The sequence below is a fragment of the Pteronotus mesoamericanus genome, unplaced genomic scaffold (assembly GCF_021234165.1).
Source record: "Pteronotus mesoamericanus isolate MK-2021 breed Mesoamerican mustached bat unplaced genomic scaffold, CSHL_Meso_final contig_1189, whole genome shotgun sequence".
Classification (NCBI taxonomy): Eukaryota; Metazoa; Chordata; class Mammalia; order Chiroptera; family Mormoopidae; genus Pteronotus; species Pteronotus mesoamericanus.
This window is the reverse complement of record NW_026555038.1, coordinates 1,513,931-1,537,051: the sequence shown is the minus strand read 5'-3', so window position 1 is coordinate 1,537,051 and position 23,121 is coordinate 1,513,931. Positions and strand designations below refer to the sequence as shown.

The 23,121-nt window shown below is 39.7% G+C and overlaps 2 protein-coding genes across 2 annotated transcripts; both read right to left on the bottom strand.

Moving 5' to 3' along the window:
- Positions 1 to 2,119: 2,119 nt before the first annotated feature.
- On the bottom strand, positions 2,120 to 2,759 carry ASCL3 (achaete-scute family bHLH transcription factor 3). The gene has a single exon (XM_054582330.1). It carries the CDS (start codon positions 2,742 to 2,744, stop codon positions 2,202 to 2,204), a length of 543 nt encoding a protein of 180 aa, XP_054438305.1. The 5' UTR covers positions 2,745 to 2,759; the 3' UTR covers positions 2,120 to 2,201.
- Positions 2,760 to 9,599: 6,840 nt separating this feature from the next.
- TMEM9B (TMEM9 domain family member B) lies at positions 9,600 to 23,121 on the bottom strand. Its single transcript, XM_054583015.1, has 5 exons — positions 22,821 to 23,121; positions 20,102 to 20,193; positions 16,055 to 16,163; positions 14,891 to 15,025; positions 9,600 to 10,786 (listed from the first exon to the last, which is right to left on the bottom strand). The coding sequence occupies exons 1-5, from the start codon at positions 22,923 to 22,925 to the stop codon at positions 10,631 to 10,633; spliced, it is 597 nt and encodes a 198-aa protein (XP_054438990.1). The 5' UTR covers positions 22,926 to 23,121; the 3' UTR covers positions 9,600 to 10,630.

Genomic DNA, 23,121 nt, shown 5'->3' with positions numbered 1-23,121 from the left:
GGCAGTCATTGAGCACCGGTTGTGTGCCCAGCAGCGTTCAGTGGAAAATAGCAAAACAGTGTGCAGGGACGTTCGTAGGTGTCTCTCCCATGTCACTGTTCCCCTGTACCACCAGGGCCTGTTTCTATTTGAGGACCCACATGGTCCGGAGAGGCTGAAGCTACCCCCGCCCCACAGGTGGAGCATGTGTCAATCAGGATGGGTACCCGAGACGCTCCAGACTTCGGTTGGGAATCCTGGGCTACAGATTTTGTCTTTCCTCCTGTCCACAATAAGAAAGTATGTGGCTCTGGGCGCCGCTGACAGCCTTTGGGGGACACTGACACTATCCCCAGAGGAGGATACAGAGGATAGACCTAAAGAAAACAGGTTCTTGGTGACGGCGTGGAGCCCTGTGAAGACAGCCCAACGGCAGTTGTGTGAGCCTTTATTGATTATACCAATTTGGATTGGACTTTCTCTTACAGCCAAGTGTCTCGCCTGATGACTGCTCTCCTACCTAACGGCTGAGTTTTTTGCTGCACAAAGTTAGAGTCCAAGAAAAACCAGTGACATCTCTGGCAGCGAGAGAAGGATTCCTGAATGAGACAGGCAGCATTTCAATAGCAGAGAGAACGAGGAGAACATTCCAGGTTAAGTAGGAAGCAAGAGCTCAGAGAGGACGTATTTGCAAGACCATGCTTCTTTTCTGGGCGGTGGGGGGAATGTGTTTCAGGGGGAAATCAAGGTGTGGATATTTGGGAAGGGGGCAGACTGGCGGGAGCTTTGAAAACCAAGCAGATACATGTAAACAATGTGGTAGTCAAAGGTAGTTGTCTTGGGGTCTGAGCAACAAAGTGACATGAAATGCTTTAAGAAAGAATCTCAATGTGAGGATGGGGTCAGTTGAGAACAGAGCCTGGGAGGCCAAGGCAGAGGTTGTTAACAGCTACCCAGACATGTGGCAAGACTGGAAAACAGTAACACCAAACATTTACTGACAATGCCTACCCCAAAAGGGGCTCTTTAAGGGCGCTAAGAGTACAGGATGAATAACACTGGTCCCTATTTTCAAGGAGCTTACAGTCTACTGAAGAAGGCAGGGAGCTGTGTAATACAGCGTATAAAGATAGCACGATAGAAGTTGCATGAAAATATGTATACAAAACAAAAAAGCAAGCAATGGCTGGGATGGGAAGACTTCATAGAGAAATGACAGTGGAGATGAGCTGTGACCATGTAGGGAAGTCTCCACTGCGCTTGGCGACAGATGGGACCTGGGAGTTAAGGGAGAAGGAAGAGCTGAAGCGAGTCAGGGGGACAGAAATAGACATTTTGAAGGCAGACTCCAAGATGCAGGGACTGCGCCCCCTGGGGTGAAGGCAGCTGCACATTTTCTGGCTTAGAAAGCCTAGAGAACGATGATGTTACAGACAAAACAAGAGAAGGATAATAATAATTATAATAATAAAGGTTATAAATGCTTTTTATGTGCCAGGAACTATTAATCTGCTAATCCTCATAATAAACATACGGGGTCGTTGCTCTTCTTATTATTCTCATCTGTGGATGAAGAACTGAGACATGGAGAGAAAGTAGCAGAGTCACGGTCTAAACGCCGGCCGTCCGATTTCAGAGCTCACCCTCTTAACTCTATACTAAGCTGCCTAAGGAAGTCTTCTGTATGCGGGGAAAAAAATGACTGAAATAATTTCAAACAATAAGGTTTTGTTAACTACTTTCGCCTCAGCTCTGAAACACTTGCCCATCATGACGTGGGTAAGGCATAGATTTATTGTCAACCCCAAATAATAAAAAACACCAAACTTTGACAAATCAAGAAAGGTTCATTGTGTTTGCTTTGCACGAGGTGCCTGCAAAGGGCATTACAAGCATTCAGTAATCATTAGTCACGCAATACTTTTGTGCGAGTTTCTTACAGCTGAGACTCTGCGGAAGGGTATGAGAAGGGCAAGGGGTGAGGTATAGAGGATCCTGGGACTCCTGCTCCCCTAAAGTGCTTGAAAGAAATCACCAAAGCTTAAGGAACATCTCAATCTACAGAAGAGAATGTCTGAAATCCAGGTAATAAATATCCAACATAGGTTAGCCCCTAAGCCACTATCTGCCCACACAGAAATTACATTTAGGAAAGACTATTGCATCATGCTCCAAAAGACCCCATTTTGTGATATTATTTGTTTCTGTTAGGAAACACTAAGTCAAATAATTCTAAAAATGGGGTCAGTTTGGTGGCTGGTGGCTGCTGTTACAGTGGAACCTTTCCCGGGGTTATTCTTGGTTTCGGCCTTATCAGGGTACAGAAGAGATCGCAGGTAAGTAATGTACTTGATTGCAGCTCTGAGGGTTTCCACTTTGCTGAGTCGTTTCTCCAAGTACTCCTCTGGCAGATGGTTTCGGAGCTGGGCGTAGCCTTCGTTGACACACTTCACCCTCTGCCTTTCCCGTTCATTCCTTTTCCGGATAAAGGCAGGCCCATAGGAGCAGTCGCCCCTTCTGTAATTTGCATAGGGCATTGGGAAGGAGAGGGAGCAGGTTTCAGAGTAATTTTCCATGATCAGGGAATCTCTGGAAAAGGGCCGCAACGGCAGGTCTTCAGAGTAAGGGGATGACACCGGGGCTTCAGGGTACAAGTGGAAAGTGACCATGGGGTCCAGATAGAAGGCCCTGGTCAGTGGCAAGTGGGCAGAATCAGAGAAGACAGGCAGTTTTTCTGGCAGATTACAGTAGCTTCTATTGTCCATCACTTCCTCGTTAGCCTGGAAACATAACCAAGTTTATTAATTTGGCCAAATCAAAGGAGAGCAGATACCAATTTTCTCAGAGACCAATGTTTTAAAGACTTTGCCGCTTTGATGTATAGTTTCTGAGCTCAAACTGGATGGGGTTACAATATTCTGTTGGTAGTAAGAGAGAGGATGTTTGATGATACACAGAAGCAGCATTCAATAACATTGACTCGCCTCGTGAGAAAGTTGCTGCCTTTCAATTCTCTTTCAGTTCCAATGATTACGAAGATGCAGCTTTGGTCTGGTGAGAGTGTGTCTTGCACACTACCAGAGAGCCTTCTAATCCTCCTCAGACGGAAGCCTTCAACAAGCAATGCTGTCTAGCTAGAGTTTAATAATATTTTACTTTTAATTTCTATTCATTGTGAATTATACTGATTTCACATTTATAGTATGATACAAAGTTTATTTAAAAAACTAAAATCTACTTGAGTAACAAATATGAATGGAAGAGAAATGGCAAGTCAATAACGGCATAGACGGGGCTCAGAGAAGGACTGGGAAGGTGCATGCACAGGGCTGCGGCTTGGGAAAGAGCAATGCCACAGTATTGAAACACACGTTGGAGGAATTACAAACTCGTTGTGCCCCTGCAGCCTCATCACAGGCACAGCGTTTTAAATAACACCTAAGATGCCAGAGGCAAATCTGAAACTAAAAATAAAAAAGGAAACATTTACTCTTAAAAATTCAGAGTCCTTTACATGAAAAACTCTCCTAACACATTTAAAACATAGATTTACAGATATTCACTTACATAGAACTTTAAGACTCTTGAGTGAAGTGCATCTGTATTTAAGTTTTGTCTTTTAAAAAATGGAACAGGAGGATAAAGTATTATACCCCAAGAGGTCCCACATCAACACATTTCCTCTCATAGGTCTGCAGCCACCTCATTGATTCACCCACCATTACTTTTGCCTTCAACTATAACAATGTAACCACAACAGATTTTACAGGGATATTGCAGTTTAACCAGTTAACTGGAAGCCAGAGTAATGTTGTAGGAAAAGAGCATTTTTCTTTCAGTTATAATGCCCTCAAGTTTCAATCTTGGCTTTGCCCCTTCCCAGCTGTGTGTCCTCAGACAAGTTTTGTAATCTCCCTGGGCTTCAGCTTTTTCCTATGACCAACTGAGATATTAACTATTCTGCAGAGTGATGATGAGGATTAAATGAAAAATATATATACAATGTACTAGGCATTTGTTCTTTGCCTTTTTCTTTATTAACAGATGAATGTACAGCATTCCCTTCTAAACTGCACCTTACAGAAAACCTGGTTTATGTTTTTCCTAACAGCAGAAAATCAAACATTGATATATCCAAAGCGTGTTGGCTGAGAGATGAAGAACATACCAAAAAATGGAAAAAGAAAAGCAACATGAAATCTAATGGTGGGTCTCCAGAAAAGAAGAAAATATGGCTTTCTGTTCATTTCTGGGGGGTGTGATTTTTCAACATCTTTAGGAAAGGTTGTTCTCTATGCTTGGCATATGTAAAGAAAAAGAGCCCTTGTCCCCAAAGCCGCCCCCCCTCAACCAATCCCTAATGCTTAAGGGCAGGATTAGATAACACTATTACTTGTTTCTCTTTCTGAGCAGAGTAAAAACTCTGCAAGCTGCACTATGTATGTGCACAACAGCTGCTAAGCACCAGAATTCAAGTGCAATCAAGTATATTACAATTTTTATGAAAAAGTCTATCCTGTCTAATAGGGAAAGACAAGTGACTATGGGAACAGAAAGGGCAATAGGGGATGGGCACAGGGGATGAAGGGCGGGAAGGGTTATAAGAAGTCATGGTGAAACAAGCTGGAAACGGAGTAAATGCCAGGAAAAACTGTTCCTTGTGGGAGGGGGGAGGGGAGTAGAGGAATGAGATAAGTGCGATAGGCCCAATGAAAAAAAAATCAAAACAAAGGAACAGGAAGTGGAAGATTCCAAATTACTGGACTAAATGGCCTGAGATAACTAACATAAAACAAAAATCTCTGGAAGATTAAAAACTAGCCAAGATTGTGTCAAAAGAAAATTGCTGAGAGAAAAAAGAGTTAGGAAATCCCCAAGCCAGAGATTCTAGAGGGTAGATAAGGAACACGCATGGAGCCCACATTCCTACATCTCTGAGAACAGCAGCGCCTTATTTTTGCCTATGGCTGACAAGCCAGAAGTGATATAACAGGATACCAACTCGAGACAGATGTCATCAAAGCCAATTTCACACAAAAATTCTTTGGGTACAGTTTTATTCTGATAGATCATTTTGATACTCTCTTAAATGTTGACTCAGATGAAATCTGAATAATTTGTATATGCCACAGAAAATTAAAAGTTTCTAGGCTTTAACAAGACTTTGCATTATTCTTGGAAGAAGAGCCTGGTGTCTCTGGAGACACACTGATGAGAAGCCTTTTCTATTGAGCGTTTTCAAAAAAGTTGACTAATCACTGTGGTAGCATTTAAATATGATCATCTTTTATTCCAATAAGAAAATTTAACCACAACAGAGTAATAGAATGAAAAATGCAGTAACGAAGATCAAGGTGGGAAGTCCAGTGGAGGCTGGACATGTTTGCAGAAACTGAGCACAAATTTTTAAAAAGAAAGCAGCACAGATGACCGGTGCTGGGGTTCGGCAGTTCCCGAGACAGGCACAGCTAACAAATTCACCTGTCTTGGAAAAGTCTCAGGTTTCTGCCCTAGAGCTCTGCTGGGAAAGCAATGAGGTCTTAATGATTAAATCCTAAATAGATTTTGGATGCTCTGCTGAGCCTAAAAGCTTCAGCTTTCAGAGACATCAAATATACCTAGCATGTAAAAAACAAAGCTACAACTACACATAGAACTGAATTTTAGAATGTTAGGGATGGAAGGAACCTTAGAAATCCTCTTACCCAGTCTGCCAGAGGTTGTAGCTGGGTTCAGGCTGCAGAGCTGGTTGCAGAGCAGGGGTCAGAACCTAGGTCTCCTGACTTCCAAACCCAAACCTCTTCCGCTGCTCTAGATGATTTAGCCACCAGCAAAATCTGAATCTCCTGACATATAGGCATAGTCATAGGCCATAGTCTTAGGCAAGGTCATAGGCATAATCGATAGTTAAGATAATGAAATGATCAGAGAGCTGAAAAAATTCATCATTTATCCACTGTGCCTAGGAATTTTCCTATAAATCATATTCTTATTCTCCCCATGGACCACTCTGGGGAAGAGTCTCTTACCTGAGTTTTGTCACCAAGACGCTGTATTTTGGCTTCAGTCAGACTTAGCCTCATTTACAGGTGATCATTTAGTAACAATATGCAAAATAGCTGACAGTGAAACAGAACTGCTCCGTTCTGGTTTAGCTGTTTTTTTCTACATAACATGTAGATATGACAACACACAACAATCCTAAGTAGAAAGGTTTGCTTACAAAACTGGACTCTTGTAACAAAGTCTTTTGTAAAAAGAACGCTCCCCATACATCTGGGTTATATGATTTTATATAAAAATTATTCACAAAAATATCTTTTAAGTAATAATCTCATAATGTGCCAATATTGGTTAATATTCTTTTAAATGGAGATTAAGACCATAACCAGGAAGGTCAATATGAACCTGCAGTTTATTAAGATAACTATTAAATTTTTGCCCTTCTAAATAGACTGTATTTTTTCAGAGCAATTTTAGATGTACAGCAAAATTGAGCAGAAAATACAAGAGAGTTCCACTCAGCTCCTGCCCCTACACACACATCCTTCCTCACTACCAACATCCCACCCCAAATATATGTTAAAATTGATGAGCCCATATTGACACATCATTATCACTCAAAGCCCAGCGTTTACATAGGGTTCACTCTCAGTGTTGCACATTCTGTGAATTTTGACAGTTATAAGGATATGTACCACCACTATAGGATCATACAGAATAGTCTCACTGCTCTACAAAGCCTCTGTGCTGCACCTGTTCATCCCTCCCGCTCCCCAATACCTCACAAACTAATTTTTTTTTTACTGCCTCCACAGTTTTGCCTTTTCCAGAATATCATATAGTTGGAGTCATACAGTATGTAGCCTTTCACATTGGCTTCTTACTTAGTTAATACGCATTTAAGAGTTCTCTGGATTTTTTTTTAAAGGCTTGATAGATCATTTCTTTTTGGTGCCTAATATTCTCCTGTCTGGATATACTCTACTTAACCATTCCCTTACTGAAGGACATCTTGGTTGCTTCCAAGTTTTGGCAATTACAAGTAAAGCTGCTATAAACACTCATCTGCAGGTTTTTCTGTGGCTATTAGATTTCAACTTATTTAGGTAAATACCAACGAGTGTGATTGCTGGATCTTATAGTAAAGGTATGTTCAGTTTTTAAAGAAAATGTCAAACTATTTTCCAGAGTGGCTGTACCATTTTGCATTTCTTCAGCACTGAATGAGAGCTCCTGTTGCACCAGCATTTGATGTTATCAGAGTTTTGGATTTTGGTCATTCTGATAGGTGTTTAGTGGTATCTTGTTTTAATTTGCATTCCCTTGATAAATATGATGTGGAGTATCTTTTCACATGCTTATTTGCTATCTGTGTATCTTCTTTGATAGGGCATCTGTTCAGGTCTTTGGATCTTTTGTTAATCAAGTTGTCTTCTTGTTGAGTTTTGAGTTCTATGTATATTTTGGGTAATAGTACTTTATCAGATGTCTTTTGCAAACATTTTCTCCTAGTCTGTGACCTGTTGTCTCATTCTCTTGACAATATCTTTCAGAGCACAAGTTTTTAATTTCAATGAAATCCAGCTTATCAATTATTTATTTCATGATTTGTGCTTTTAGTGTTTTATCTGAAAAGTCATTGCAAAACACGGATTTTCTCCTATGTAATCTTATAGGTGTTTATAGTTTTGTTTTACATTTATGTCTGTGATCCATTTTGAGTTAATATTTTGGAAGGTGTAAGATCTATGTCTAGCTTCATTTTTTTTTTTTTTGCACATGGATGTCCAATTGTTCCAACATCATTTGTTGAAAAAATTTTCTCCATTGTATTGCCTTTCTTTGTCAAAGATCAGTTGACTATATTTCTGTGGCTCTATTCTGTTTTATTGATCTATTTGTCTACTATTCTGCAAGTACCACAATGACACTGACTTGATTACTAGTTTTGTATTGTCTTCAAGTGTCAGTGCTCTGAATTTTTACTTCTCCATTAATATTATGTTGGCTTTTCTGTGTCTTTTGTCTTTTGACGTAAGCTTTAGAATCAGCTTGTTGAAATACAGAAAATAACTTGTTGGGGTTTTGGGGGGGATTGTGTTGAATCTATAGATCAAATGGAGAACTGACATCTTAACAGAATTGAGTCTTCCTAACCATGGACGTGGAATCTCTCTCCATTTATTTAGTTCTTCTTTGACTTCTTTTCATCAGTTTTGTAGTTTTCATCATACATATTTTGTAGCTATTTTGTTAGATTTATACCTATTTCATTTAGGGGGCTGGTATTGGTAAATGGTATTGTTTTTAATTTCATTTGTTCATTGTTAGTCTATAGGAGGGCAATTCTCTTTTGAATATTAGCTTTCTATCCTGCAACCTTTTTATAATCATTATTTCCAGGAGGGTTTTTTTTTGTTTTTGTTTTGTGATTCTTTTGGATTTTATAGATGATTATTTTATCTGAAAGAAAATTTTCTGGGGAGGAGGAGGGAGAGAGTCAGGCCCAGGGGGCTGTAGCTCTGCTGTACACCTGATCCCCTGGAAAGAGGAGACATTGCGATGTGATTTTGCCTAGATCACAACACTGACAACTCACTGAGGGAGGAGCTGGGGGAGCAGGGCCAACGGTGTGGTTTACACCACCTTTCGGCTTGGGGGAAGGTCAGCATTTTGTTTTTGTTCCACTAATGCTGCTCAGAACCACACCCCAGGTAATGGTGGTAAACGTTTCACACCTTGAAAATGTAGAAAACAACCTTTCCTACTTTTATTTTTCATTAAATCTTGAAAAAAAAGACAACTTTATTTCTTCCTTCCCAATCTGTATGTATACCTTTTATTTCTCGTCTATTGCATTAGCTAGGATTGGCTATGATGCTGAAAAGAAGCAGTGAGGACGCCTTGCCTTGCCCCTCATCTTAGCAGGAATGCTTTTAGTTTTTCACCATTAAGTGTGTTAGCTATGGCTTTTTGTAGATATTCCTTATCGAGTTGAGGAAGTCCTCTTCTATTCCTAGTTTACTGTGAATTTTTCATAAATGGGTGTTGAATTTCCAAATGCTTTTTCTGCTTCTGTTGATAGGATCATTTCATTTTTCTTCTCTAGTCTGTGGATGTGATAGGTTTTATTAATTGGTCTTCAAATATTTAACCAGTCTTGAATCCCTGGCATAAATTTCACTCAGTTGTAGTTGAACTTAGACATCTTTAAATACTCACAATAAAATCAATAATTTTAGGTTTTGTAGGTCTGAAACACTGCTTTTTACTAACCAAAAAACCCATAAATAGCTCCAAAAATGTTGTATTTATGCATTCAATATAATTCTAATTTCTGCCAAGAATTTCTTAGAACACTTGCTCATACATTTCAAACCTCCCAATTTATCAAAACGGTATTTGTATCCTTTCAGAGCCCCGTCTTAGTGCCCACACATTCTCTCCCCGCCCTCTCGGCACACGCCCTCTCACACACAACTGGGTACCAGTGTTTTGTGATTAGACTGGTCTCAAACGGTAGTCTGACAACAGGGTTCAAAATGCCTTTCCATCTTTAAATTCATCATAGAGCAAAAGAGGGAGGAGAGAAAAGTTAAGAGACATAGATATACTGGTAGGTGTTTCAAAAATTATTTTTATTGTTCCATTCCAAGGTTTTGACACAGGAAGAAAAAGCCAGTTATCCAATGACTGTTACACCTTTCAGAGGGAGGCACAGAGAACACGAGTACCCATTCAAAGCTCCACACACTGGAGCTCAAATGGCTCTCTCTCAACCTGCCCAGAAATGCTGATAAATTATGTATATGCCATCAATTCAGCAAGGCTTGGGCTTAAAAGAAAGTTTCTTTATTGCAAGTATCCAAGTCCTTAGGATTCATCCTTAAAGATAGGAGGGGATGAGAAAGACAACACATGCCAAGACTATTGTTAGTCATTAAAGTAGCAAATAGCCAGTTTATTCCAGGATGCATTGCATCACACATCACAGTACTTAAAGAAAATTTGCATTTTGTGAGAAGCCACCAGACATTTCAGATCTAGTTTACCATGAAGTGTACCACACACCAACCAGATACCAAGATAACACAGTCAGTGCAAAATTCAAAAGGGGTAAGTCAGGGCTTTGATGAGGCTGGCTACACTGCAAAATGTAAATGAAACTTGAAAATATAAGGTAAAGTCTATTTACAAAAGTTTTTTTTTAGTAAAGTGACTTGAGAAAAGTTTTATTAAGCAGTTCCCACATACCCCTTTCCTCCCCTGCCAAAAACAAAACAAAAAAAAAACAACGAACACACACCTGGAAATTATCTTGAAAACCAAGTTAAAACTGTGTAGTGAAAAAGAATATTTATTCTAGGTGAAGGACTTCAAGATAACTTACAAGAAGACTTATTTTCACTTGTAAAAGTCACAAATAGGAAAAGGTTTATTGGCTGACTTGGTGTGTGCTTTAAAAAAAAGTCTCTTAATATGTTAACAACAAAGGAAAATACCAAGCACACTTTTATTTCAGGTTTTGAATTTTCCAGCAAGAGTTGGCGAAATTAACAGGGTATAAAACAAAACCCAGGAAAACTCAGTCAATTTTTTCCAGTTGTCGGCCTTGTTGCTTTCTAGTTCCCTTGAATTTGATTCTCAATTAGCTGAGGACAACATGACGGTCAAAAACAGATTTTCGCTGTTCTTGAACTTGAAGCTTCCAACGCTGCTGGGCATACTCGACCTTATTCAGCACATTGGCTCGACTGCGGGAGTGGGCCAGCACATCATGGGCATTTGCAAAAGGCTGGTGATCCTGAAAGTCCCAAGAACGGAGAACATAAGAGATGGCATACTCAGTGTAAAACATACACACACAACAGCAGTTATCCAACCACAGAGACAGAAGCAGAGGGACTTTTCAAAGAGCAGAAAAATCTATTTGTCCACGCACTGCCAGAAGTAGGATGAACTCAAGTTGCAGAAAGAGGTAATTCAAGTGGTGTAAGGGATGAACAGGTATTTATGTAATTTTCCCATCAATTGCCATTTCCAAAGACATTTCCCTTAAGGAGTAGGGACCAAAGATAAAGACACTGGTCATTTATGTTAAAGAAAGCTTCCCTAACCGGTAGGGGAGAGAGATCTATTTTCATGTTAATACCTATATGCTACAGACACAGAAGGTAGGACTTCTCCTTGCTTTATTCAATACTATATAGCTAATCTATGGCAGAGGAAAGACCTGTCTTGTAATTACCTGACTCCCTTTATGTTAGAATTGTTACTTTTCAGTTTGGGGCCACATTCACCCTGGGAAATGAGTTGACAGGATCCTATCTTGGTTGATTTTAATCTCTCCCTGCACCCTCAACACATACACCTAATGGACTGGTTTACCCCTTCCCTAATCTGTAATGAAAAGCGACACAACTCATATCCTAAAATTACCCTCTATTACCAAGGACAGTATGGAATGATTACTTCAGAATTTCTATTTGATAAAGATTTGAATCTTTCAATGCCGAGCATCCAGTCACTTAGTTGCTGCCTCAGGAAAGAGGCTATTGAAGGTTTACCCAGGTATCTGTGCAGAAAACCAACCTATCCTGGTCAAAGTAAACCATGGCCCCTGATGTTTGTGGTCATTACACAGGAGAGCTAATCTGTCTATGAATGAGATATAAACACAGCTGTCTAAATGACAAAAGGCATTCAAAACTAATTTACCTGCCCCTTCCTTGATCTCTTTTTCCCAAGCCCTGGTTTAGCAAAGCTTATAAATGTTCCAACACAGGGTCCAAGGCATAAGTTGTACCTCTTAAACTTTGCCTTGAGTAAAGAAACAACATTGTTTTGCTGTGCGTGTTTGCAAAAGCTCTATTATATATCCGGGGCAGGAGTCAGCATGTCTATAGGAAGCTACATGCAACCATATAACTATACACAACTATAACCATGTGGTGTTATAACACCTGGTCTTTTTATACCAAGACATGTACGTAATTACATCAAAAAGTTTTCTATAAAGGATCTTTTCCTGCCTCCTTTACCAAAATTCCCTCAACTTTTCACTTTATTTAGCTAACAGCTGTGCAAACCCCATTAATTTTTTTAAATTTTTAATCTTCAAATGAAAATAATAACAACTTCATAAAGTTAAAAATGTATCGAAGACATAAGAAATAAGGTTAGGAAAGAGGAAGGCTGAATTTGTTGGCTTCCTTGATTTCCCACAAGGAAATAAACCGATCCAAGGTCATCTAACAAACTGGCACAAACACCTAGACTTAGTTCACCTAACCTTGACTTGGTGTCACTGTCTAAACATACTGACTTTGTTCAGGTAGATTAAAATGACACTATAGGAATATGGTGATGAACTTGTATGTAAAATATTATTACCATTGGTTTGTTTTGATATAAACAAGACTGGAAAGAAGGATGTACTTTTATCAGCAGAGCACCTCTCAATTTCATAGTCCTGCTATATCTATTCTTCAAGGTGGGGGAAGAAAAATCTTCTTAAGGAACAAAGTTAAAGGTCTAAACAAATGAGTAATCCTTTTGGCCCTCCACCTATCAGAACAGGATTGAACTAGTTGCTCATGGTCCTGAATGCTGGAAGAATGGAAATAGAGAGGTACCCTTTTTATGTTTGTTCTTTTTACACCTGATAAAATTACAATAAATACAAAACATGTTTTAATGTAATGCTTTGATAATAGCAATGATGTGTCAAGGATATATAATACAGTAAATACTGTGACTGCTTACAGTGAGCTTCTTAACTATTTGTACAAACTCTCACTTGATTTAAAATGGTCTACACTGAACAAAAATTTAAAAAATCAAAACAATTTCACTTAAAATTTAACAAAAGCATTTTTAAAAGTACATAAATAGTAAAGAATTCTCATCTTGGGTAAGCAACAACTGTAGAAATTGAAGTATTACTTCTTTTTATACAGAATTATTGCCATAAATGCACAGCCCTGGTCTGAAAACCTCTCTCTGCCCACAATCAGTTCAACAGATATCCAAGGTTCAGCCAGGCCTCTCAAAAACAATGTTCTCAGATGGTCAACTTACACACAGAATCAATCACTGGTGAACGAAAAGGTTATTAAGCACATGATCCCACCAATCAAATACTTTTCCTATGTGTTTTTGTCTATACATTTCTGAATCCATTTCTTTTATGTTACTTGTGTATTACATTGATATTATCTATTCTGAAAATCAGGAACCAAATATTTAATGCTGTAAGTGATGTAGTTTAAGTCAGACTTTTTATCTATGTGCCTTAGAATGAAAAGGTTTATATCGTCTTTGACACAACATTTTTGTATGTTAGTTGTTCTCAACTACAGGTGATTTTCCTCCCCAGGAACATCTGACAATGTCTGTAGACATTTTTGATTGTCACGATTGGGATGAAGATGCTATTGACATCTAGTGGGTAGAAGGCAGGGATGCTGCTAAATACCTTACAATGAACATGGCAGCCCCCTACAGCAAAGACTTATCCAACCCAAAATGTCAACACTGTACTTACTCACTATGTATTGGATAAACGTATAAAAGAAACAAGGGAAAAAGAGGTAAACAGAGGTGCTTCTATGAAAGCTCTTGGCAAAACAAAAATAAAATCTTCCCTGAATAAGTTGAATATTCATCATTGATACTCATGAGACAACAATGTATTGATCAAAAAGTAGCCTCCAGTTGTAGTTATAAGTCACACCATCCATCAGGATCCCCTTTGCTATCTTTTACCAAAAGTTCCACAGGCCATTTAAGAGTAAAAGGACTTCTGACTGTGGTTAGCAAGGGCTCACCCTGGCTTTTGCTTTTGGAACTGGTTCTTGAAACTCAGCTGAATTTTATCCACTTTGAGGAACACAGTATAATAAAGTAATCCAAACTAAAAAGTAATTTCTAAAAAATTATATATATATAGCCCTGGCTGGTGTGGCTCAGTGGACTGAGCATCAGCCTGTGAACTGAAGGGTCGCTGGTTCCATTCCTGGTTAAAGCACATGCCTGGGTTGCAGGCTGGGTCCCCAGCTGGGGGCGTGCAAGAGGCAACCGATCGATATATCTCTCGCACATCAGCATTTTCTCCCTCTGCTTCCTTTCCCCTCTCTCTAAAAATGAATAAATAAAGTCTTTTTAAAAAAATTATATATCTAATGAAAATAGGAAAACAAGCCCAAAAGGATAATAACAAAACAAACAATATATTTCTCTATGCTAAACTGAATGAGAAGTTTGTGTACTACATCAATTTCTGGACATTTCTGAATGACGTAATGTTAACACAAAAAGCAGACCACAAAACAATTTATACACTGATTATACCAACTATATGTAAAAACACAAATGTGTTTTAAAGATAGGAAGAGAATCTGGAATGACAGTTTTATTTTTCTCTGGAGTTCAAGATCACAGATTTTTTTAAAAGACGGATAATGGGATACATAAAACATCAGGAGGATATCAAGCTGCACTTCATTAAGAAAAGAACAGTACGGTCTTCATGCTTCTTTTCACTAAAGCCTCTTATCTCCTAAGATATTTGCTGATGCTGACAAGATAGGTGTTCAGGCAGAAGCTTGGGGAGAAAACTATCTCAGATGCTTTTCTCAGTGTCAACAGGGAAAGGCAATGAAATTGTGCCCTGGGTACTGAAGAGTAAGGCCTTGTATAACACACTCACTATGGGTCATCAGTTTAAACCACCATATTTATGGCTTTATAAAGCAATTTCCTCATAAAGAGATAAATGCTAAATTTAGAATTGTCTTTAGCCTCTCCCATTGACTACCTGCCCCAGCACATGAACACCTATCTATATGGTATCACAATGACGACAGAAGCCATCATCATGTGCGGCCAGGGCATGCTGAGAACTTACCCCGACGTCGTCATCGCTCTGTATTAACTGTGAGTGTCCAAACAGGCGTCTCTTCAGTATGGGCTCAACCAGAGTAAGGTACACCATGTACAGAAGTAGAAGGCCCAAAATGGACAGATAAATTATAATGGTAACCTAAAGGAAATTGAAAATTAAGTTACATCTCTGTTCAAGCCAAGAAATCAGAATTTTATATAAGAATAGTAAAGCCATAGTGAAGACTGATCTACCTGCTAAGTGAAAAGAAAAAAAAAGGAAAGAAAGCATTTGTCTTTGGGATCTTTTTGTGAGTCTTCAGGACTCCATTTTCACTTACTGCTAATCATTTGCCACTCATAGCACCTGAATACAATGTCCTAGTGCTGTGAAGACAACATAAAGAAACCCTAACAGAAAATGTAACGCAGACAATTTCAACATAATACTGTTTTAGATCAATTTAGATGTACAAAAATGTTATAGGCCAGTGATTTTCTTGAGATCTTAATTCATGTGCTGACAGGGTCAGCCGCAACAGAAATCTCTGTACCTGTTATAGCCAGCCAACCCGGATTCCCCAGGAGGCCTCTTTTTGGGAAAGAAATAGGAAGGAAGCTCCATATAAAAAACAAATTGGGGAAAAGAAACATAATAAAGTAATTGAACTCATTAGAGGTCAAAATGGTGATCAAAATGATCTACCTTCCATTTCCTACAGCATATAAAGGAAATCTTAAAATCCAGAAGTGATGTTTCTAGAATAGAAGAGTCACTATGTAAATATATAATTTTTTCTTATATAATTTTTTCTAAGGACTGGGAGGGTAGGAAGAGGGCCCAATCATGCTGTTCTCGCTATCCTCTGGCATACATGACCCACGGAGGAGATGGGATATTTTCTGGGACATGCTAATTACATAGGGCATTTTTGTCCTATTCATTCATACCTATCTAACTTATCTTGATCAATGCATAAAGCATCTCAATGAGACAGGCAGAGAGCAGGCCCATTGTTTCTTGTGGGGTAGGGGTTGGAGGTGAGAAAGAAGGGGGGAAAAGGGGTGGCGGGGAAGAGCAGTAGTTTAAATAACTAAAATAGAATTCATATGTCCAAAATTTTCTTTCTTGTCTCAATGCGATTAAGAACTATTCCAGAAACAGAAAAAATTGATTTTTTTTTTTTACCTTGATTGTTACAGAGCTTCTTTCCTCATATTTGCATTCACAGCGTAGACAGTACGCTTCTATGTCAGGCTCCCGCACAGACATGAGCTCTACAACATGAAGGCAGTCGCTGAAAAAAAGAAAGATAAAATACTGCTTGAGTCTAACTGGATTTTCTACTCGTACTAATCAAAACTTATTTGAAATCTAGAGTAATTCTTGAACTTACCCAATGATAGAATATACAGAAAAAATAAGGGAAGTAAAACCATTTTCTCACTTCATATCAGCAATTTAGTAAGATTTAAGAGTCTAAGAAACTATGAAGACACATGTGTAGGAACTATTTTCAAAGGTGCTACTGTTTAAAATGTACCAGAAAAATCCAAAGTGGAATCAAAAACTACTCCGCAGATCAAGTCATACTCCAATTTGTTCAGTTACCAAGCAAAATTACTTTAAATGATTTAAAGTGACCTGGGGCATTGTTCAAATATGAGATTATCTCTTTTATGAATTAACTAACGTCATTGTTAATTGCCACAGTGTGGTACATGAATGGCTAATCATACTCAGCAGTTGGTAAGTTCTGAAACTCTGAAATCTGAACATTCTACAGTAAAAAACAATTACTTGTTTTAATGAGCAAAAGACTATTGAAAAGCATAGAGAAGGAGGATTAGGACAACAAAAATATTTTTAAATGGAAATTGATTACTTGGAAGAAGTAAGAGGTCTGTCCAGAAGGTACCAGCCATTATATGGAAAATAGAAACATTTATTGAAGAAGATACAAGACATAAGAAACATTGTACATAGACAATGAAGCTTCAGTCCCCTTCAAAGTAGGCACCTAGGGACCTCACAGTTTTCCCAGTCACCATCAGCTGCCCTGTTGTAGTTTTCTGAATCTCATCGATGGTCTGAAATCTCTTCCCTTTCAAAGGCAATTTTAATTTTGCAAAAAGCCAGAAGTCACAGGGCGCCAAATCTGGGCTGAAGGAGGGCTGAGTCATCTGGGTGATTTGATGTTTCACCAAAAAACTCTGCACAAGATGGACGTGATGCATGAGCAGGAGTGTTATCTGATGAAGCTGCCAAATGCCAGGTGCCCATAGCCGCGGCCTTCTAAATCATCCCAAAAGTTTCCGCAGAGGAATGTTCAAGCTTAACATAAAATTTGGTGCAGATTAGTTGCTCTACTCACTCTGTTATTTTGAATGAGATGGCACACAGTACATATGCTCACTCAATAGCATCTACAGCCCCCACTGACTAGTACAGTAAAGTTGTCATTTTTCACACATGCACATTCCAGTCCACTCTCCTTGGCTGCCAGGTTACATCGATGCCGTGTAAACCACTCTTATTATATTAACAATGGCTAGGTTTTTTCTGGACAGACCTCTTATCAAAAATAAAATGCTGAATGTTTTTGTTTTTGGATGTTTTTTGTTCATTTTTCCCCCAGTTTCCAGGCTACTTATTTATGCAAAAGCAATTCTATAAAAAAAATCTTTTCCCAGAATTCTGTCAATACTAGGAAATAATAAGTACTCTTCTTACCTAATAAGAGTCTACTACTCTGATCACCATCAGTAACAGCAGACAAACTTTTCTGTCTTCCTGCCTTTTGCTGGGCAATTTTCTTCGCTTTTGTCATCTCTTCCTTAGGCTTTTCTGGCAACCAGAACTCTACCATAGCTTCCTGTCTCATTCCACACCCCCATCTTGGGTGCACCCAATGCCCTAAGCTGATTCTTCCCTGTTGCCCTATCAAAACTTTTTTTTGGTTTCATTCCCTCTGTGCTGTGGCATAAGAAGAAAACCCAAAATAACATAAATGATAAAAGTTCAATCAGTTATACTGAACAGGTCATTTAAATAAAGGTAGTATGTAATGAAAACAAGTCTCCAATGGTAGAATTTCAAATAAGGGTAAGGTTCCACAACTCACACCATACAAGTGTGTATCTGTTCCAAACATACATGAGAAGACCAGGAATGAAGCCAGCTGGATGCAGGCATAAAATGGGCAGATAAAGCAAAATCTCATTACAAGAGTATCTACCTCAGAATCATAGAGCTCATTCAGCCCAAGACTCTCCGAGAAGCCATCTGCACAAGGTCACAGAGTAAATTATTAGCTAAAAAGATCAGAATCCAGGGCTCCTGCCTCCTTGGTCAGCCTGCACGTATCTCTCTGAACTTCAGGAAAATGAGACTTATCTCCCATTTAGTTTCCTATTTCAGCTTCAGAAGTCTTGATAACACTAGGTAAGAATTACTTAAGAATCTAAGTACTGAGTATTGGATGTTTCTTTTGAAGAAAAAAATACAGTTTCATAATGAAGAAATTTTTGAGTGCTGTGCAAATGTTGTGCAGGATGTGAGAGGAAGCAGAGAGGTCGGTTCTCAATGGCTAGTGGTGAACACAGAACACAGATACAGAACTCAACCCCTTTAGGAACTAGGCAACACCTCCCCCTAGTGCCAAAGGGAGGACATTTTTCACTTTAAATCACGCCCTGAACACAAACCAGAGAACGCAAACTTCTCTTAAGTCACACAGCATAAGTCAATGAAGACTTAAATTTAACAAGTGAGTAAAATGGAGGCCAGAAGGTAAATATATATCCAGGGCCAGATACTGGAAGCCTCATAAAGCCATAATATAACTTGCCTATCCTTCTGCCAGTTAAAAACTTTCAGTGACAACTGGAAACCTATCTTCAGTAAATGGCTAAACTGCAGGAAGGAAGCAGGGAGAGAAGGAAGGAAAATCCCAAACATGACTTGTTTTCAATTGTTCATTTTGACCAATAACCACAAATGAATGACATATAGTTCTGTCTGAACCTGGAATAACAAAAAGTCAGTGAAAAGATTAGTGCTAACCACCTGAATAGTGAGTTCATTTGCCATTCAAAATAGACATATTTTATTACTGTTAACAGAATGGACTATATAAGTGCTCAATATACCATAAAAATTTATAGGAATACCTGTAAAACTTATTTGAGCTTTCTTGTATAATATCAAGTAACTTGCTGATATAAAACCTATATAGCTAAATCATTTTGTAATATGAGACCATTTAAGTGGAACATGGAAGTTCACAAGAAGTTCTCAAGAACATACTTATCAAATATCAGACTGAACCAAAATGGGAAGAATAGGAAATAACATAAAAAAACTAAACATGCCCAAAGCCTGCATTTTCTTTTTCAAAGTCAGCTGGGAATATAGTAACCAAATGAATTTAATTTTGCTTTCAAACTTTTGCAGGCTGTTTAGCTGTGAAATCAAGTACATGTGAAAGTACATAGCATTTGGAGCTATTTTTCTTCTATGCCTACCCTGGTATTCTTCCACTATGGTTACAAACCATAAAAACATTACAGTTCCATGGGAAGGAGCCCATCCATCCTGCAACAAAACAACTACTTCCCAACCATTCTATGGCACATTAATAAGGTCCACTGAGATGAACAGAGAGGGCTGCTGGTGTGTAGCCAGGTAGGATCTCTGTCATCACAGGCCTGCCTGATTATCCCAGGCCTGAATGGATCAATAGCTTATCACACTTATAACCTATTCATGGCACACCACCTGGGAAACTGATACACATGATTCATTCCCATTCCTTCCTGAGCCCCTGACTCTTTTAAATAGTCTCCTATATCTGGCAATATATTATCAAGACCTACAAGTTGTAAAAATTATAACCCAGATAAATGAGGCTTGCTTACCTTTCACTGAAAATCAAGAGGGAGGGCCAAAATGTAAGGGGGCAAAGGAAAATAGCCTAGGTGGCACAAACTCAGCCCCATCTCCAGAGAAAGCCCACCGACCTGGGGCTTAGTGTTTTGGCCCTATTCCTTTAGGCTTCCATCATGCACTCAGGGCCTTTCTCTCACTTTTTCAAATGGAAATGAAATTTGACACTTTTGCTTAGAAGAAAGACTTAAAAAGAAAACAATACGTTGGATGAACATTCTGGGCTAACATTCAGTGACAACCACAGAAAGAAATCTGACAGAAAATTAAGTAATCCAGAATACTTACCAGTCTTTTTGGGATATGTTCCTATTATAAATATGCCCAGGAATATCTTTATAAGGAGGACAAATACATTTACACCGGACATCCCCGGAATTCTGTAACCAAAATGGAAACTTGGTATATAGCTTATTTATAGTTTATCATCAATATTTTCAAAAACTGCACCATATACTGTATTTTGCCATGTATAATGCGCACTCTTTTGCCCGTTTTTGAGGGAAAAATTAAGATGCACATTATACATTAGTACTAATTCTATATCTATATAAATGTTTTTAATTCCTTCATGCATGCTTATGCATTAAAAGTGTAACCCTAGAAAGCACTAATGATATCTGAACACAAAATAAGATCAATTGTGTTATACATTCGATCAATTGTGTTTCTAAATATAAATAAAAAACTGAATTAAAAAATTAAAATGAAAGATTTGTTTTCCTGAAAGTTTGGGCCAAAAATGTGGGTACACATTTTACACAGTGCACATTATACATGGGAAAATACGGTACCTTTTGTTAAACACCCCCTGCCAAGTTCTAAAACCATTCACTTAAAACTTTAAATAACTTTGAGAGATACAAATTTTTAAAAGATTACCCCAAGTTCTTCTTGGCAATGCTAATGAATCATTAAATACTACATAAAATCATGTTAAAATAATACTTAGCACATTATCTGTAACTTATTAATCACATTATGGGTCAGATAACAAATTGTGCAAATGTTATCACCATCTACCTGTCAGTAGACAGAGTACAGAGATAGCTGTGCTTGCAATAAGAATGCTGATTATAAAAGGATGGGCAAGAGTCAAACTAACAATTACTCAAAATGCAAGTCACAATTCTACTATCCACCATTCTTCCATGCTTTGGTAGAAAGGCACTGACTGATGTGGGTAAAAGGGGTTAGGCCAGAATCCTATAGAAGGGATGAAGTTTTAGAGGCACTCAGCTACGATTAGAAAGAAAGTACATAAGGGAAGTGGCTGAGTCTAGCTGAGATCAGTTTGGTCCACCCTTCCCAGGAAACTGCTTCTAATCCCTGATAGACAGAGAGGGATAAGCCACGGATAAGGCAAATTTCAAAGCTGGAGGAAGACAAGACTAATACATGAACAGAAGGAGAAGACGACGCTTCCTCAGCAAAGGCAAATCTACCTGAGAGGGCAGTGGTTTATTAGTCCCAAAGGACCAGGCCCACTGCTCTTATTATGTAAGACATGTCTGGCAAAACTGCTGATAATTCTCTCACTCATTCAGCAATCATTTAGTGAGCATTTTCTCAGTGCCAGACCTTGTGCTCAATAAGGTGGATTCAGGTAAGTATAAGACATGCCTGCCTGTAATTAGGACATGCCTTAATAAAGCAGACTGATAAATAAATACATGATTACAATAACACTACCTAAAGTGCTAAGAGATATGCAGAGGGTTTCAACAATCTTTTGACAGTCAGGAGGCTTGCTACGATTCCTTTTTCTGGTGGGAGGTAGGGAAGATTTCAAAAAGAATCCCTGATCAAAAACCCCAATCAAACCCCTTTGATCTGCCTCCCTTGTACTTTGTCTTTCCCAATCTCAATATTTGAAGATATTACAGAGGCCCTGGCTGGGTGGCTCAGATGGTTAGAGCGTTGTCCTGATACCTCAAGGTTGTGGGTTTGATCCCCATTCACGGAACATACAAGGGCCAACCAACGAATGTATAAATAAATGGAGTAACTTATCGATGTGTCTCTTCTCTCCCCCACTAAAAAAAAGAAGAAAAAAAAAAGATATTATAGATTAAAGCTCCTATTTTTTAAAAAATGCAAATGTCATTGTTTTCCCACCACATTAATTTGAATTCCTCTGTCTTCCCCCATAACGAGCTCGCTCATCAAGCAGGAAGCATAAACGTGTACGGGGCCAGGGCAGGTATGGACGGCAGGGAGATGAAGGGGGATAGAAAGCGGCATCGGGGGATTAGACGAGCCAAGACGTGGAGCAAGAGAGAGGCCAAACCCTCATATCTCCTGTAGTTTGGATCCTCCCTTACACACTGAATTATAAGTTAGCGAAGAGGCAAGAAAGGGGTCAAGAGGTCCCGGAGGGAGTGAGGTGAGGATATTAGGTTGGTGAGGACTCCGGAAGTCCTATTGGGAAGAAAAGCTGCCTGGAGAGGCAGGTTTCCACAAAGGTAAGGGAATCTGCTTAGGGATGAGTTGGGAGGAGTTAGCTCCTAAGACGGAAGACTTCTGTGAGATAAGGGCTCTCCATCATTTTGGCTTGTGGAATGGGGGCGGGGTGGTGGTCTGTGAAGCTGGTGGAGGGTGCTGGTAGGCTGTCAGAGCTTCAGGGTGGAAAAGTTCAAGTTAAAGGCTCCCAGAATTGGAAAGGTTATACAGAATTGGAAGGGGTGGGGGCTGTCGCGACAAGGCGGGGAAATGCAAAGAAGGCGGAAGACTTACTGTCCAAGCAGTGGCATTGCCAGGCCTGGGTGGAGGTGGGGGCGGGCGGGGTGTCAGAGGACCGGTGATGGTCAGGCTGTCAGGGCAGGAGGGCGACAGTGCTATCGGGCAACAGGGAGGGTGGTAGGTGGGCGGTGGACAGGACTGTGAAGCGAGGAGTTGGACTGTCAGGGCTGGGAGAGGAATGGGGTGAGCAGCAGGTTGAGAGACCCCGGCCAGGCGGGGGCGGGGGAGGAGCTTCGGTCCGGAACGCAGGTTTGGCGGGACTCACCTTGGCGGCGTCTGACATCTGCACTAGCAGCAGCACGGACAGCGCCAGGCAGGACAGGCTGAGCAAAGAGCCAAGACGCAGGAGGCCGCCCCACAGAGTCGCCATGGCCTCCAGACCCAGCAGCCCCCACGGCCCAGAGCCGCCGAAACCCCCTCCGCCTCGGGCTCCTCCGCCCGCACTTCCGTCTGGACCTTCGCGTCACCAGGCGCGCCGGGTCAGCGGCAAAAAGCGTCCGCCCCGGAAACTGTTCCGGATGCGAAGGGCCCGAGGCTGCGCGGTGTTGGCGAGGGCCAGGGGTACC

Bases quoted from the DNA above. Each gene is read 5' to 3' on its own strand.
- ASCL3 (XM_054582330.1), bottom strand. From the start codon at position 2,744: ATGGACAATAGAAGCTACTGTAATCTGCCAGAAAAACTGCCTGTCTTC.
- TMEM9B (XM_054583015.1), bottom strand. From the start codon at position 22,925: ATGGCGACTCTGTGGGGCGGCCTCCTGCGTCTTGGCTCTTTGCTCAGC. The intron at 16,164-20,101 runs GTAAGTATTCTG...TCTTTTTTTCAG, and splicing joins AACATATCCCAAAAAGACTG to CGACTGCCTTCATGTTGTAG. The intron at 10,787-14,890 runs GTAAGTTCTCAG...TGGGACTTTCAG, and splicing joins AGAGCGATGACGACGTCGGG to GATCACCAGCCTTTTGCAAA.